Source organism: Oryx dammah, unplaced genomic scaffold (genome assembly GCF_014754425.2).
Source record: "Oryx dammah isolate SB20612 unplaced genomic scaffold, SCBI_Odam_1.1 HiC_scaffold_26, whole genome shotgun sequence".
In the NCBI taxonomy this organism is placed as follows: domain Eukaryota; kingdom Metazoa; phylum Chordata; class Mammalia; order Artiodactyla; family Bovidae; genus Oryx; species Oryx dammah.
In genome coordinates, this window is record NW_024070210.1 from 86,175,431 (window position 1) to 86,191,277 (window position 15,847).

Below are 15,847 nucleotides of genomic sequence, written 5' to 3' on the forward strand. Positions count from 1 at the left end.
GCTGAGGGCGGGGGCCAGGGCAGTGGGGGCCAAGTCGCTGTGGAGAGGAGCTGGTGGCGGGGCTGGGGTGGGCAAGAAGGGGGTGCCTCTGAGAACCACCCCAGTCCTTTTCCAGCTCTGGGTCTCCTTCCCCCACAGCTCCAGCTCAGATCACCGTGTTGGAGCCAGAGTTGGAGCCGGGACTGCCTGGCCCTTGAGGGTGAGGACAAACTCCAGCCCAGCAATGGCCCAAGATGGGCGCTGACTGGCCACTCTGTGCCAGGTGACTTGCCTCAGGGAACTCCACACCTCAGTTTTTAACCTGTCAAATGGGTTGATCTGCGAGCCTCCTCAGAGAACTGGAGGAAGCATGTTTGGGGAGGGGCTGGTACTGCCCACCCCTCCGCCATCCCTGCCCCGCTCCCAGCCCTGGGTGGGCAACACTCTGCGCAGCACAGTTCTCATGGCAGGAGGCAGCTACAAAGCAGTAATACTTTTATTCCCATCAGGGAAGCTGACGGGGCCCAACCTTGACAAAGACGACGGTTAGGAAGAAGAAAGGGCCAGGGTGTAGGGGCCTCCGTTTTTGATGCCCCAAGCCCTCCACCCACCCTGCCAGTCAGGCTTCCAGACCTGAGGCGGGCGAGGGCTGGCTCTGCAGGGCGGGCCACCCTTGAGGGCTCCCTAGGCAAGGCCATCTGCCAGCAGTGTCAAAGGTGAGTCCAGCAAAGCTCTTTCAGTGCGGACAGCAAACGGAGAAGGCGCAACAGGTGGGTCTTCCCCTTGGTGACCAGTCCTGAGCTCTCAGCGTCCACCCCAGCCTCAGGGGGGGCCCTGCTGGCTCCGCCTCTCCTCCAGCGCCCTGCACACCCACATAGACACCACGGTGGCATTTCCATCGTTGAACTGCACGATGAACGGGTGGCCCTGTGGGGAAGAGGAGGAAGCTGTGACAGGCATTCCCCGGACTTTGCACGTCGCCTGTTCACCACCTTCCTCAACAGCCCTGTGAGGTGAGGGCAGCTTCAGTCCCATTTCACAGCCTTGATCACTGAGGCCCAAGGCAGAGCAGTCTGGAGCCTGTCTGGAGCACTTGCTGCAGCCCTCACATTCTACCTTCTCCTTAAACTCCCACCAGCCTGGAAGGTCCCCCAGGGTATGAACCTGTCTTAATTCCACACAGCCTGGCAGTTCCTCGGCCCAGCATCACTCCCAACAGCTGGCAGGCAAGGCCGGGCACCGGAGCTGCCAGCGTTCCAGTCCAGTTGCTGCCCAGAAACCAGAGAATCATCTTGCCAGGGGCTACGTCAAGCCCAGTTTTCTTTTGTTTCAAGCTCTCCTATGAACAAGCCACAGTCTACGAGTGGAGGGAAGGCAAAGTGTCGGGGGGTGTGGGGGCAGGAGGGATGCGCTGGCTCCTGCTGAGCAGCCAGGGGCTGGGACTGGACTCGAGTACAGCCGGCTCCTGCTCTAACTGCTGCTGCTGCTGCTGAGTCGCTTCGGTCGTGTCCGACTCTGTGCAACCCCAGAGATGGCAGCCCAGCAGGCTCCCCCACCCCTGGGATTCTCCAGGCAAGAACACTGGAGTGGGCTGCCATTTCCTTCTCCAATGCATGAAAGGGAAAAGTGAAAGTGAAGTCACTCAGTTGAGTCTGACTCCTAGCAACTCCATGGACTGTAGTCCACCAGGCTCCTCCGCCCATGGGATTTTCCAGGCAACAGTTCTGGAGTGGACTGCCATTGCTCTAACTACTTACCCACAGTCAGTCCCTCCCCTGCTGTCCAGGAGACAAGATCCCTCCCGACGATCTTAGGGCCTCCTTGGGATTTCCCAGGAATGGTCAGAAAAAAGCAGGGGCAGCCATGGGTGAGAGGAAAACTGCAAAGCCTTCCCCTCTTCCCCAAGTGCTTGTCTGTTAAGCAGCGCTCGCGAGGCAGTGTCCTCCCCTACCAAACTCTGTAGCTTGAGACTCAGGGAGCCACGGCGGGTGAGCAGAGAGAATGGGGGGCTCCCACACCCCCAGCTCCTTTTCTCCCTCTGGCTTCAGCTCTCCAGCTCCAGCTGCCCTGCTCCGCCTCTTCTGAGCCCTTCTTAGGTGTCCTCTCCCCACCCACCCCCACCGCCCTCCACCAGGCTGGGCTTTCCAGGCAGCTTTCCCTATGAGCTCATCAGCAGGCACTGGGTCGGGGCTTGGATGCCCAGACCCCTATGTCTGTAGGAGCAGTCAAAGCCCAGGCTGGGGGAGGGAAGGGGGTTGTTTAGTCAGCCCTGAGATGTCCCTGGGACAGGAAGAAGAATGTCCAGGCTTCCTCACCCCAGGCTGACACCATGCCCCTTGCCCAGTTTTCCCAGTTTGGGCAGGAAAACCTGCCCCTGGAGCACCCTGTGTGGGGCCAGCTCAGAGGCACAGGGAGCAGTGCCAAAGGTGCAGGGAGGAAGGGAGCTCGGCTTAGAGGGTGCCAAGCGAACCCCACCCAGGGCAGAGGGTCACCAAGATGGGCCTGCAGCCCCACCTGGCACCTTCTGTGATCTGCCTATGGCTCCCAACACACCTGCAAGGCCCCCCAAAGGAGCAGGTGCCCCTTCAGACTGCAGCTGGGGAAGGGGGTGGGAGGTCAGGTTGGGTGGGCATCCCCCCAGGCTGCACAAGCCTGAGTGGGGGCTGAGGCAGGAGAGCCCAGGTGGGACTCTCTCGTGGCCCTCATATGTCCCCCCACCCATATATATAATCCCACCTCATGTATGCCTGCCTAAATCAGCACCCAGACAGAAGGAATTCTTCCTGAAGTCAGCGAGCACGTTTCCTTTTCAGGAGGCTCAGAGGAGGCGACCTTGTGCCCTTCTGAAGAACAAAGGGAGATGCTGTGCTCAGGAGCCGGTGGGCCCCTCCCCTGCAGCCCGGGGTGCACAGTGCCACTCTCCCAGAATGCCGGGTGACTTTGGGGGCCATATGCTGCATCTCTGCTATCATCTGTTCAGGAGCAAGCAGAGCGGAACCGCGGGAGGGGAGAGGAGAGCGTTCCTCCAGTTACAGCAAGGCTGAGGGCTGCGCTGCAGGAAGCATCTCGCCCAGGTGTCCCGGGAGGCGGACGAGGAGAGAGTGGGCATCCACCGCTTTGGTGGAGATTCTGCCCCCTTCCTCTCCTACCCCCACCCCCTGGCTGGGACAGGACCCCCATCTCCTGTGTACCCCTGGGGCTTTATACTACCCTGCACGGGAGTGACAGAGACAAGTGGTTTTGTCCCCAGCTACTGTTGATGGGTTTGGGGGGATAAGAGAGGAATCGCACAGAGAGAAAGAAAGGAGAGACACAGAACAGAGGGGAGACCCCAGCCTCTCCAGGCAGCCTGGGCTGTGACAGGTGAACTTGGGAACTGGAGACTGCCTGGTCCACCACGTGACTGGACGTGCAGAGAAAGCCAGTACATGGGGAGTGAGAGCATGGAGAGTTGTACAGAGGAAACCGGAGCTGAGATAGCACTGGGAAGGCTAGAGATCATGGCAGTCTGGGGGCATTTCTGCCTACAGGGTCCAAGGGTACCTCAAGGTCTGGGGTGGAGGCGCTAAATCACACAGGTGGGCATGATAATCTCCACTTTGCAGATGAGGAAACAGAGGCCACAGGCTCATGGTTGACCTGTGCCGGCTCCCAGAGCTGTGACTGGATCACAAGTCTCTGAAACCCAAACCTACTCTCCGGGGCTCTTCCCGGGCTGACTAGGGGCAGGCAGACACTGGGAGTCACTTCTCCCTTGCCTGATTTCTGCCGTGGGATTCAGGCCTGTCTGACCGGAGAGGACTGAGGCTGCAGGTCCTGACCCCTGGGAGAGTGGTATCAGGGTGGTAGGTCACTCTTCCTTGACTCCCTCCTCCCATCAGCCCTGGATGGGAAGCAGGGTAAGTACACCATAACCCATTTTACAGAAGAGGAAACTGAGCCTGGGAGGGAACATGACTCGTTAAGTGCTAGCGCTCCTGGTTGCTGCTCTGGTACATTCTCACGGCTTGACCCGAACCCCTGTGACCCCGCCGCCGTGTGGGCTCCTTTCCTCCCTACCACGTAGCAGACGCTCCTCCAGCCCCCGACATGCATGGAGCAGGTATTCCTCACGAGTTTAATGAACAAACAAAAGCTGATGGACAATGCTGGAAAAAAGCATGAAGATCACTCTGCCACCCTGAGGGGTCCCAGTTCCTAGGTAGCTCCTGAGAGGCCCGAGCAGGTGCCTGCAACCACCAGAAGCCTGGAGACGGATGGAAACTACACACTGGTTAACACCGAGTCCAGCACCCTGGACTGAGCGCTGTGTGCCAGGCCTTGCTAAGAGCTTAGTCCTGATTCTCCCACCAGATCCCCATGCTCACTGTGGAGGTGCACATGGCCACTTGGCAGATGAGGAAACAGACACTCAGGGACCTGTGTGAAGTCACGGAAGCCAGGGCTGGGCTGGAAGCACCACCTGGGTCTCTGGATGCCAGATACCATGCTCAGGACACATGCTCTCTGACACCTATGGCATGACGGCTGCCCTCATAGGCTCCTCCTGGGGTTTCTGTGTGGCCCCCTGCACCACACCCTCTTCAGTACCTGGATAAATGCACACCCCGCTCCCCTCTCCCAGACAGAGGAATCTAGACACGGACAAGCTCTCCAGCTCCCTCGGGCTACCAGGGTCAACAGGAGCATGGCGTGGCCCACCCCCTGCTGCCAGAACACCCACATGCCGCTCGTTGAGAGTATCTTCCACCCACGGTGACCGCCCCAGACACCCAGGCCTCTGCTGCCCACACAGTGTGTGGGTGACCGGTCACTCTGCAGGCCGGACCCTGGACAAGCTCACTGGCCTCCGTGCCAGGCAGTGGGAGCCACTCTCATTTCCCAGATTCTCTCAGGGCCAATTGCAACCATTAAACCGGCGAGGGCTGCGGTAAAATGGACCACAAACTCCACCACAGAAGATGGAGGCATAATGAAGGGGAGAGGGTGGGACCGCGAGAGGCAGGATGGACCCCAAGGTGGGGCACAGCGGAGGGTGAGCGCTGGGTTAACGGCAGGCAGAGCCAGCGGGTCACCGGGTGGACTTCCCACCACCGGGCAGACGGTGCTCCTGCAGCAACTCGTGACGAGGAACCAGAGCACGAGGCATGTCCAGCACACCCTCCTCCACCTGGGCACTAGTGTTCAGGGCTTCGCTAGAGTCTGGCCCTCGACTTTGGTAATAACGTCCTAAATTTTGGCCCACTGGTGTCACTGTGATGAGACGCTTTCCTGATGACTAACAGCATGACCCTCCCTCTATGGATAGCACTCCATGCTTCTGCCAGAGGGGACAGGGAGAGGAGGGGTCTGGGTGCCCACTGCACGGGCATGAGGTGGACGTTTTGAACCTGCTGCGGTGAAGGGCAGCCTGAGACTGACATGTCTGGACTCCCAGGCCAGTGCTCATTCACTGACACTTTGCTCTGTGACATCAGCTGGGCTTCAAGCTTCTTCCCAAATAAGAATTTACCCACTGGGGTCTCCACACTTTCTTCTCTTGTATACCTTCCTAGAGAACTCTGCCTGTGACTCATGTAATGCCTTGCTGGTGTGGCTGCCGCTCTGCTACAGTGCTGGCAGGTAGCAAGTCCTCCATTAGCCGTGGGCCTGTGGCAGGGAAAGAATCCAATGTGGGAGGCCTGGGTTCGATCCCTGGGTCAGGAGGATCCCCTGGAGAAGAAAATGGCAACCCACTCCTGGATTCTTGCCTGGAGAATCCCATGGACAGAGGAGCCTGGCGGGTTATAGTCCATGGGGCCACAAAAGAGTCAGACACGACTGAAGTGACCAACACCCGGTGGCAGGAACCAGTGACCCGCCTCTCTGCCTGCATCTGGTCACCGAGCCCCTGCTGTGGGCCAGGCTTGGGTTGCCTAAAATGGCCCTGAAACCACCTAGCACCCTGTTTACAGACAAAGGAGACCCAGGTGCCAAAAGACACAACCTGAGCTAAGGTCACAGAGCTAGAAAGTGGCAGAGCTAAGGGCTGAACCCAGGATGCTGTTCTGCCACGAGGACACCACACCACTCTGCTCACTGAGGTTGGGCACAGCGAGTTTAAAATCCCTACTTTTTAAAAGAATATATGGTACAATATTATTTTTTATTATTACACATTTTATTAACCCCTTGAATAAGTTACCAAAGGAGGTACTGTGTTCCCTCCACCCTCTGTAACAACCCGGGCTTTATCTGTAGGAATGGGATAATAAATTCTGTGCCTGTTCATTTTTATGGTATATTATTTTTAACTGGGGCTTCCCTGATAGCTCAGTTGGTAAAGAATCTGCCTGCAATGCAGAAGACCCCAGTTCGCTTTCTGGGTTGGGAAGATCCACTGGAGAAGGGATAGGCTACCCACTCCCGTATTCTTGGGCTTCCCTTGTGGCTCAGCTGGTAAAGAATCCACCTGCAATGTGGGAGACCTGGGTTTGATCCCTGGGTTGGGAAGATCCCACTCCAGTATTCTGGCCTGGAGAATTCCATGGACTTAAATGGTAGTTTTTAACTGACAAACTAAAAAGAGAGTGGCAAAAAAGGCAAACAGTGTCCTCCCTGATCCAAGTTGTATCAGGCACTTCTCATCCAGTAATTTATTTATTACTCTGCAAGTCTATTTATTGACTATTACCCTATGCCTGTTCTATAGATGGGGAAGCTAAGGCACAGAAAGACTAAGGACTCTGTCCAGGACCAGGGCGCTTGCATGTGGCGCTGTCCCTGGAGCCTGTGTCCTCAGCCATCACACCATCCTTCCCCACCAGCACCAGGGCTGGATGGCGGCACCCATTCTGCAGGACAGCCAGCCGTCAGAGCAGGTGCTGGGGGTCTGCATGGCAACCCCAGCCCACCCGGTTCTCTGCTCCTTCTCTTTGGGTCTAGATTCTAGGGAAGCAAGAAAATGAAGACCTGGGATCTGGCAGAAATTTTCCAGAGCCACAGAGACCACACCCTAGAGAAAAAGTGAAAAGTGAAAGTGAAAGTCACTCAGTTGTGTCCAACTCTTTGTGACCTCACAAACTATACAGTCCATGGAATTCTCCAGGCTCCCTCATCGCAGGCGGATTCCTTACCAGCTGAGCCACAAGGGAAGCCCAAGAATACTGCAGTGGGTAGCCTATCCCTTCTCTAGCAGATCTTCCCGACCCAGGAACCAAACCGGGGTCTCCTGCGTTGCAGGCGGATTCTTCACTAACTGAGCCATGAGGGAAGTGACCCCAGAGATAAGGGCGGCCATAATAAACAGGGTGCCTGGCAGCAGACTGCACCCCACGCCTAAGATCTTGTGAGGCCTTGACTCCTGTCTCCTCTCGAGGGGCGCCATCTCTTCCCGAACAAGTGCACACACCTGTCCTGCTGTGTGTTATCAACATTTGAGCCCACCTTATCCTAGCACGAGACCAGAAGCCTCGAGAACACGTGGTGCTGATCACTGAGGAACCACCAGGAGAAGTTAGCTGGATTGACGGGTACGTTTCACTGCTTCCCAGGAGCCTGGTGCTAGGTTGGGAAGTGCAGCAGGTTGGGCGGGCAGGCCCGGGAGAAGGCTCCACAAGCTGAGGCTGCTCTGGACTCCCCGGACCATAGGGCTTTTCTCTGTCTGGAGGAGCCCCAGGCCACCAGCCACCTCCTGGCCCACCAAGGATGCTGCACGGGGCAGAACATCAAGGATCCATAAGTCAGTTTAAGCAAGTAAACCACCACCTCTCCTCCCACCAAAAAGCAAGCCAGCCCAGCTCAAGTACACTCCAGTTAAGTCCAAAATAAAAAGAGTCCAATATGAGCCACAGGACCCAGTCCAGTGATTAGGCAGGCCCTCTAAGAGGTGATCTGAGAGGCCAGAGGGGCCCTACGGTCAATGCACTGCCCATCACTTCACTTTTCTGCTCTGGGCTTGCCGGTCTTACTTGAAGGCTCTCTGTGTGTCCCTTTAGGATCCAGCCCTTGTGGCAGGGGTAACACTTCAGTCCCTTCAATTATGGAGAAATGGTGGGAGAGGGTGGGACCTCAGAGACCAGCAGGGCCATCGGGGGTGAGCTGCGTTGGGGTTTCCACAGTTTGATTCAAATCATTAAGATATTTTAAGCTATATTTGTTTTTTTAAAAAACTAATTAATAATGACATATACACTCAACTATCTTCAAGTTTTACTGCTACCTTATTACTGGCAGTGTGTTACCCAACACTGTGATGGTAACTGATCTTCCATAGCTCTTCGGACAGGTGGTCTGGTTAGATCTTGTTAGATTGGTGCATATGACTGACTGCTAACATATGCGCTTAGCCTAGGAAGGCCGGGCTGGTGCACCGGGCACCTGAAAGAACTCAGGGCTGTGACGTCCACTTACTGGAGCCAGTGCACTGAGCCTACAGAGCGTGTCAGCCTGGTGGCCGGGCGCACGATGCCCAACCGGGGTGTGGGTCAAGCCTTCCAGTGGTGTCAGCTCCTACAGGCTTTGAGTCCCTCTTCTCTGACCTGTAGACTTATTGTAAGCAATTCATACGAACAGCAGCTAGCTACTGTCAGCAACTGAACTCTAAAACTTTTCTGTTATTCCTTTTTTAAGCTTCTACATGGGTTTAAAAGATGCCTAAGCTGAGAGGACAGTTGGGGGAGTCTGGATTTCCTTTATATGAGGCTCCTGAGACAGTGTCAAAGATAAGTGGGATGCTGATGCAGATACTAGACTATAACCATCACCTATGACCCCAGCTCTCAAGATTTTTGTGTCCTTCAAGAGAGGCCTCATGCCTTTATAAAAACAGCAAAGCATCTGCACACAGTGCGGGAGACCCAGGTTCGATCCCTGGGTTGGGAAGATCCCCTGGAGAAGGAAATGGCAACCCACTCCAGTACTCTTGCCTAGAAAATTCTATGGATGGAGGAGCCTGGTGGGCTACAGTCCATGGGGTCGCAAAGAGTCGGACACTGAGCAGCTTCAGTTCAACACATTCATGCTTAAAAAAAAAAAGCTACTTTCCCCCTATATTAATAATGAGATCCTGCATTAATTTTACACAATAAAAAGCATTCCAATGCTAAAGATTCAAAACTAGCAATCTAATCCCTACTTACCCTGGAGACAACTTCAGATTAGAGAAGTTAAACAATTTTTGGAAAAATGCAGAGACTGTCCAATGTCTGCTAAACTGCTGACAGGGGCAGGGCAGTGGGCAAGCCTATATAATATTAATTTTTTTTTAAGAATTTTTTTTTGATGGACTATTTTTAAAGTCATTATTCAATTTGCTACAGTATTGCTTCTATTTCATGTTTTGGTGTTTTGGCCATGAGGCACGTTAGGATCTTAGCTCCTTGACCAGGGACTGAACCTGCACCCCTGCACTGGAAGGTGAAGTCTTGATCACTGGACCCCCAGGGAAGTCCCTAATATTAATTACTGTATATGAGATAATAAGTCATGCTCCTCCTGAGGGTCTGCTTCCTTCGGGGTGGGTGTGCCTGGGCTAATCAACAGGGGGGTGTCTGGGACGAAGGTGGCCAGGACTGAGGCTGCAGTAGGGGGTTGGAGGAGGTTCCCCAGGAGTGACTCAGCAGGAAGAAGCTGAGGCACCACCACATCAACTCTTGCATCTGCCCCCATGTCGGGTAAGGCAAGGGGCCCTGGCCTGAGAGTCAGTGGGCCTCCTCTCACCAGCCCTGGAGTCTTGGAGGCTTGGGAAGGGCCACGATGGCCTCACTCACAGAAGAGAAAACACTCCAGGGCACCTCCATTCCCTTGGCTTCATCATCCTACCTGGAGGGACTTGTGTTGTCATGATACCTCTCTGCCCTGTCCCCTGGGGAGGAGGAGGAGTCAGGCTGGCGGGAAGGACGCAGCAGGCCCAGCCCAGGGGTCTCCTGCCCACAGGAGGGCTGGGTGCTGGCCTGCCCTCTTCTGGCCAGCTCCCAGGCAGGCTGCAGACTGCTGTTCACCTCTGATGGGGCTCTGTGGGAAATTCCCAGCAAGGCCCGGCACATCAGCACAGCCTTTGACTTAGATTGCATAGAAGGAGAGCTGATGCTTCCTTTCTGCCATTTCCTGAGTCTTATTTCTCAGCTGGGTTTGAACACGGGGAGGCTGCTGGCTGGCCTTGTCACCCTACTGAATATCTCTGCTCCCTCTGCCTCCGGGCTGGGTTAGGAAACTGCCGGACTGCAGACAGGCTTCCCAGACACACACTGGGCACCATGACGGGAGGCCCCTACGCTTCCATGGAGAATATGCTGGGGGAGCGGCAGTGAGACGAAGGTGTGAGCCTTGCCTGTCAGCTCGTGTGGAATCTCACCGTCTGCCTACCCTGGCTTACCTGGGCCAATGCCCCTCTGCAGAGCTCTCAGAGGCAAGGCATTGGTCCTGAGACTGTGCTTTCTCAGCCTCTGATTCCTAAAGCTGGGGGGTGTGGGTTCCCTTCTAGTCTTTACTTTTCTTTGAAATGAAGAAATGGTCCTCAGCTGTGACATGCCATTTCAATCACCCTTCCTGAGTTTATTCTTCACAAATACCACGGAAATAGATGTTTCTTCCCAAATATTCAATTATTAGCAGCAAATTGCTTCCCTCTAGCCCCCCTAGACTGTACATGAGGCACCTCAGGGGGTCAAGGTGAGATCTGCTTTCACCTGAGCAGACCCATGCGTTCCTACACAGGGTGATCGGCCAAGACATGGCCCATCGAGAGGGCGAGGTGTTTCCAGAGGCTCCGCCAGCCATTCTAGGGCCTATGCTGACAGGGCAGCCCCAGGACCAGAGCAGTGTGGTACAGGAGAGGGCACAGGGAAACTGCAGTGGGCCACTGTGAAGGGAAAGGAGTGAGTGAATGAGTGTGTGTGTGTATCTGTGTGTATGTCTGTGTCTGTGTGTGTCTGTGTGTGTGTGCGCGCGTGCGCCAGCACCCGGGAATTTGTGTCGGAGGAAGTGGATCCATGTGGGTGGCAGAAGGGTGCCCCTTGCCCATCTAGAGGGGCTCTGGTGGCTGCCCTGTAGAGAACTCAGACAAGATGGGTGGGCGGGAAGAGCAGGGAGCATGCTGGTTATCCCAGTCAGTCTCTGAGCAGATACCCAGAGAAGTCAGGACTGGAGGATGCCAGAGAGAGAGTAGGGTTCTTGCTCCAATAATGCTGAGGCCTCCTATCTGAGAGGCTGATTCTGCAGCAGGTCCAAGCAATGAATAGGGGGGCCAATTACAGGCATCTGGATGTTCAGGGTTTGTCTTTTGGTGTGATGGGCTGTGTGGTGGTGGTGGTTTACAGACACAATGCTTAAAAGGATGGTTCCCTCCTGTTCTCTTTTGTTCTTACCTTTTGAGATTTGATGTTTAAACTCTTTGAGACCTTGGCTCTCTCTGTGTATATATGCATATGTGGGCATGTGAGTGGGCAGAGGGGAAGTTCCATCACAATTTCTGGCACAGAGTGGGGAGCTCAGTAAGCTTGTTGAACAAAACAGAATGGACTGATTCTGACAGTGAGAGAATGAAGAGATGGGGAGAGACTAAGCCTAACAGTCCTTCCTCTACAAACTCCCAGTCAAGGAACACTTTACCAAAACCATAACAGATGAATTTGTAAGAAAGGAAATCTGCAAGTGCCAAAAATGAAGAGGAAATGGAAAACCTCTTCAGTAAGTGTGAGTCGAGGTCTTGTGGCCCTAAGGGAGGCTATGAGTTCCAGAAATGCAGTACCTGGAAAGTGTGAAATACTAAGTGGAAACAGGAGAAAAGGTCCAGCTGGGGAGGTGGCCTGGGACCCTGAGCAAAGCTGGGACTGCAGAAAGTCTGCCCATCAGCAAAGGGGACACTGTGTAAGGTGACTCTGAGCCTCATGCACTTTGCGGTCCTATGTACCACTGTTCTGGTCTGAGAACGCAAGGCTGAATGACCTAACATAACATTGATATTGATCTAGCAATACTCTGAAGTATCTCTCAGGAGCAAGTGAAAAACATTCTGAGGCAATACTTCTGGAATGCAATCATCTCCACAGCAATAAGCCTCATTCAGAATGAGCTTACAATAGAAATTCTAAAACACGTGAGGATACAATTACCCATGGACAAGAGTCAGCAGACACAACACGCAGGAAGATTACAGCTCTCAGAACCAAGGTGAGAGAAAAATAATTGGAAAGAAAATGCAAAACAATGTACAGTTGAAAAGACTAAAGACATAAAAGAAGCTGAAACACTGAGAACAAGATATTATGAAAAAGAGAAGAGAGATTTGAAAAAGAATCAAATATAACTTATAGAAATAACACATGTAGTGAGTGGGAAAAACAAAAGAAACTCTCCATAGATGAGCCAGACAGCAGGCTGAATATAGCTGAGGAGAGACTTAGCAAGCTGGAAGAATGGTCTGAGAAAGTTATCCAAAGCACTACTCAGTACTGAGAGATAAACAAAAAATAATTTTTTAATGTGAAAGAGAGAGACCCAGAGGAAAGAATGAGAAGAGATGAGATAGTGGCAGATGGAAAATATTCAGAGACAACATCTGAAAATTTTGAGAACTGATGAAAGATATGAATTTTCAGATTCAAAAATCAAAATGATCTCCAAGTAGAATAACAATAAAGAAATCTATACCCAGACAAATTGTAGGGAAACTGAAGAATACCAGGAACAGAGATGTTAAAAGCTCCCAGAGAGAAAGACCACGGCAACTGGGCAGCCAGCAAATTCTCACCAGCTAGTGGAGAAGACTGGAGAAGGAAATGGCAACCCACTCCAGTGGAGAATTTTTGGAGAGTTGCCTGGAGAATTCCGTGGACAGAGGAACCTGGTGGGCTGCTGTCCATGGGGTCACACAGAGTTGGACACGACTGAAGCGACTCAGCATGCATGCATGCATTGGAGAAGGAAATGGCAACGCACTCCAGTATTCTTGCCTGGAGAATCCCAGGGACAGAGGAGCTTGGTGTGCTGCCATCTATGGGGCTGCACAGAGTCGGACACGACTGAAGCGACTTAGCAGCAGCAGCAGCATGGAGAAGCCAGATGAAAACAGAGTATCTTCAAGGCTCTGGGGAAACTGTCAATCTAAACCCTTAAATCCAATTGAACTAACAATCAAGAGTTAGGGCTGAATTTCCCTAGAAGTCCAGTAGTTAGAATTTTGAGCTTTCACTGCTGAGGACTGGGTTTATTTATTTATTTATTTATTATTTTACTTTACAATTCTGTATTGGTTTTGCCATACATTGAGGACTGGGTTTAATCCCTGGTTCAGGAACTAAGATCCTACAAGCTGTGAAGTGCAGCTCCCCCCCACCCTCAAAAAAGAGGGCAAAGTGAAGACAATCTTAGAACAAATGACAGAACTCTTAATGTACTTCCAAAAGGAAAAGAAACTTCAGGAGGAGGAAGTAGGATGCAACAGGAATAGGAACAGATAACTGGTAAACACATGGATAAATATCAACAGGTATTGATTATACAAAATGAGAACGAAAGACTAACTGCGAAGACTTAAAAATAAGATGCCAATGAAATCCTGGACACGAAAGAAGAAGGTACTGATCAGAAATTCTTAGGGTCTTTATATTCGGTGGAGTGAAGCTGTGGTTGAGGCTGCTAGCTGCCTGTCAATATCCATTCCTCCTTCTTCCTTAGTGATACGAATCCTAAGTTTAATAAGGAACAGAGTTGATGTTTGGAAGAAACCAACAAAATTCTATAAAGCAATTATCCTTCAATTAAAAAATAAATTTAAATTTAAAAAAAAAAAAACACCACAATGGGAAAGCACACACACACACAAAGGAGCAGTGTCATCCAGCAAAGCAGCTGCATGCCCGGCCTCCCTTGCAGCTAGTTTTTGGCCTATGCCATGTGAGCCCGCAAGCGTGTGCTGATCCACAGATCTGTCCTTAAACAAAGGAGTGTTTTGACCACTCTTCCTCACTACTGTTGGCTAGAGCTCAAATGCCCCTCGACTAGAAAGGAATGGCCAACTAATCTGGGATACGTCCTGCCTGTCTTTATATATGTGGGGAATATCCTGCTGTCATATTTAAGCTGTTGTTTATTTTAATCACGTGAAGTTAAAGCCAATTCTACCTAATATAAAGGTTAAGAGATTGAACCTAAAGCTGAATATTGTTGGGAAGGGGGTATATTTAGTGATTAACCTTTAGGCTTTGCTAAATTAAGTTAGAAACTTGGGGATAACCATTACAAGGCTAGAAATAGAATACAGTATCTAAACCGATGGGAAGACTTAGAAGGAAGAAAAAAAATCAATCTAATAGAGTAAAGAAAGGAGAAAAAAGCATTGTAGAGAGAAAAGTACAAAACAGAAGAGTAGAAAAAAATTTAGGTGTATCAATAAGCAATAAATATAAATGATTAATGAATTAAAAGAAAGTCAGATAAAATTAAAGACATCAATAGGAAAAAGCAGAGATTCATTTAAAACACAGAAATAATGACAACAAAGGGGCAGGAAAACATATAGCAGACAAACACTAACCAAAAGAAGATTGCATAGGTATATTCATATCAGACAAAAATAAAACTTAAAATATACTAGAGGTAAAGAGAGTCACTACATAAAGATAAAAGAAGCCTTTTAAAATGAAGATATAGCATTTTGACATAGGCACCTAATACCACCTTAAAGAAAGTACTAACAAAACTGCAAGGAGAAGCAAAGCCACACTAACAGTGGGAGACTGTAACACAGCTCTGTCAGTAATTGATAGATAAAGCAGGTAGAAAATTAGTAAGGACACAAAATATGTAAGTAATGCAATTAACAAATTTGACCTAAAGGATGTAAAAAGGACACTTCTTTCAACAATTAAGAGAATCACATTCCTTTTAAGCAAAGAGAGTACACTGAAAAAAAAAAAAAAGCCACAGTGTAGTAACCACAGGCATTTCAACAAATAACACAAGGTCTTTGTTATTTTGGTTGATATTATATCAACCATGCTCTCTGACCATGGTGCACAAAAGGAAGACAACAGTCACAAGATAACAAAGCAACACTGAGTCTGTGCAAACAAAAGTTCTTCTAAATAGTTCATGGGTCAAAAAAGAAATCCCAACTGAAACTGAGAATTACTTACAAATGAATGACAATGAAAATACTCTATTTGTGGAATGCGGGTAAAGTAATGGATAGCTTTACGTGGATATATTAAGGAAAAAAAGATTGGAAATTTATGAGTTAAGTCAATAAATTATAAACGGAACAAAAAGTAAATCCAAAGAAAACATAAAACAGCAGTAATAAAGAATGTAAAAGAATTAGACATTAAAGAGATGATCAAATCAATAAAAGTACTGGTTCTTTAAAAAGGTTAGTAAAACAGACTAACCTCTGACAAAACTGGCAAAGGGAGAACAGAGGCAAACATCATTAGGGATGAAAAAAGGGTACATGCCCATAAATGTAGGAGAACATTTAAAATAGTAAGGGCATACCTTATGAATGACACAAGACCAACATCGCTGAAAATGTAGCATTGTGGCTCCCAGGAGGGAGAGGAGAGAGGGGAGAGGAGGCGTGTGTGGGTGGTGCTGGGGGCAGAGGGCAGGGTGGCGATGCTGGTGACCTGGAGGTGTCAACCAGTATTGATAAATAGTCACCCTGGTAGGTTTTGAGCCCTGATATCACACTTCAAACTTTTAAAATGATTCTTAGCTATTGCTTCATCTGATTTCAAGAAACATCCAATTAAGTAAAGGTGCTACCAAAATCCATCTCAGTAACAGCTTTTCTAGTTTCTCAGGAAGGAAAAACAAACTTTCACACAAAGACTGAACCTAAAGTGGAGATTTTTTGATGTTATTAAATCAACAAAAAACCTTAAGGAAA

General features: G+C 50.6%; 1 protein-coding gene across 3 annotated transcripts in view; it reads right to left on the minus strand.

Annotated features, from left to right (window-relative positions):
- Window positions 1-451: 451 nt before the first annotated feature.
- LOC120852514 (dual specificity mitogen-activated protein kinase kinase 5) overlaps window positions 452-15,847 on the minus strand; it is a 263,024-nt gene continuing 247,628 nt past the window's right edge. For all 3 annotated transcript variants that reach the window (XM_040225792.1, XM_040225791.1, XM_040225793.1), the window contains one exon: window positions 452-906. In XM_040225792.1, the coding sequence (XP_040081726.1) occupies window positions 802-906 (105 nt within the window). In that variant the 3' untranslated portion in view covers window positions 452-801. The remainder of the gene's footprint in view (window positions 907-15,847) is intronic.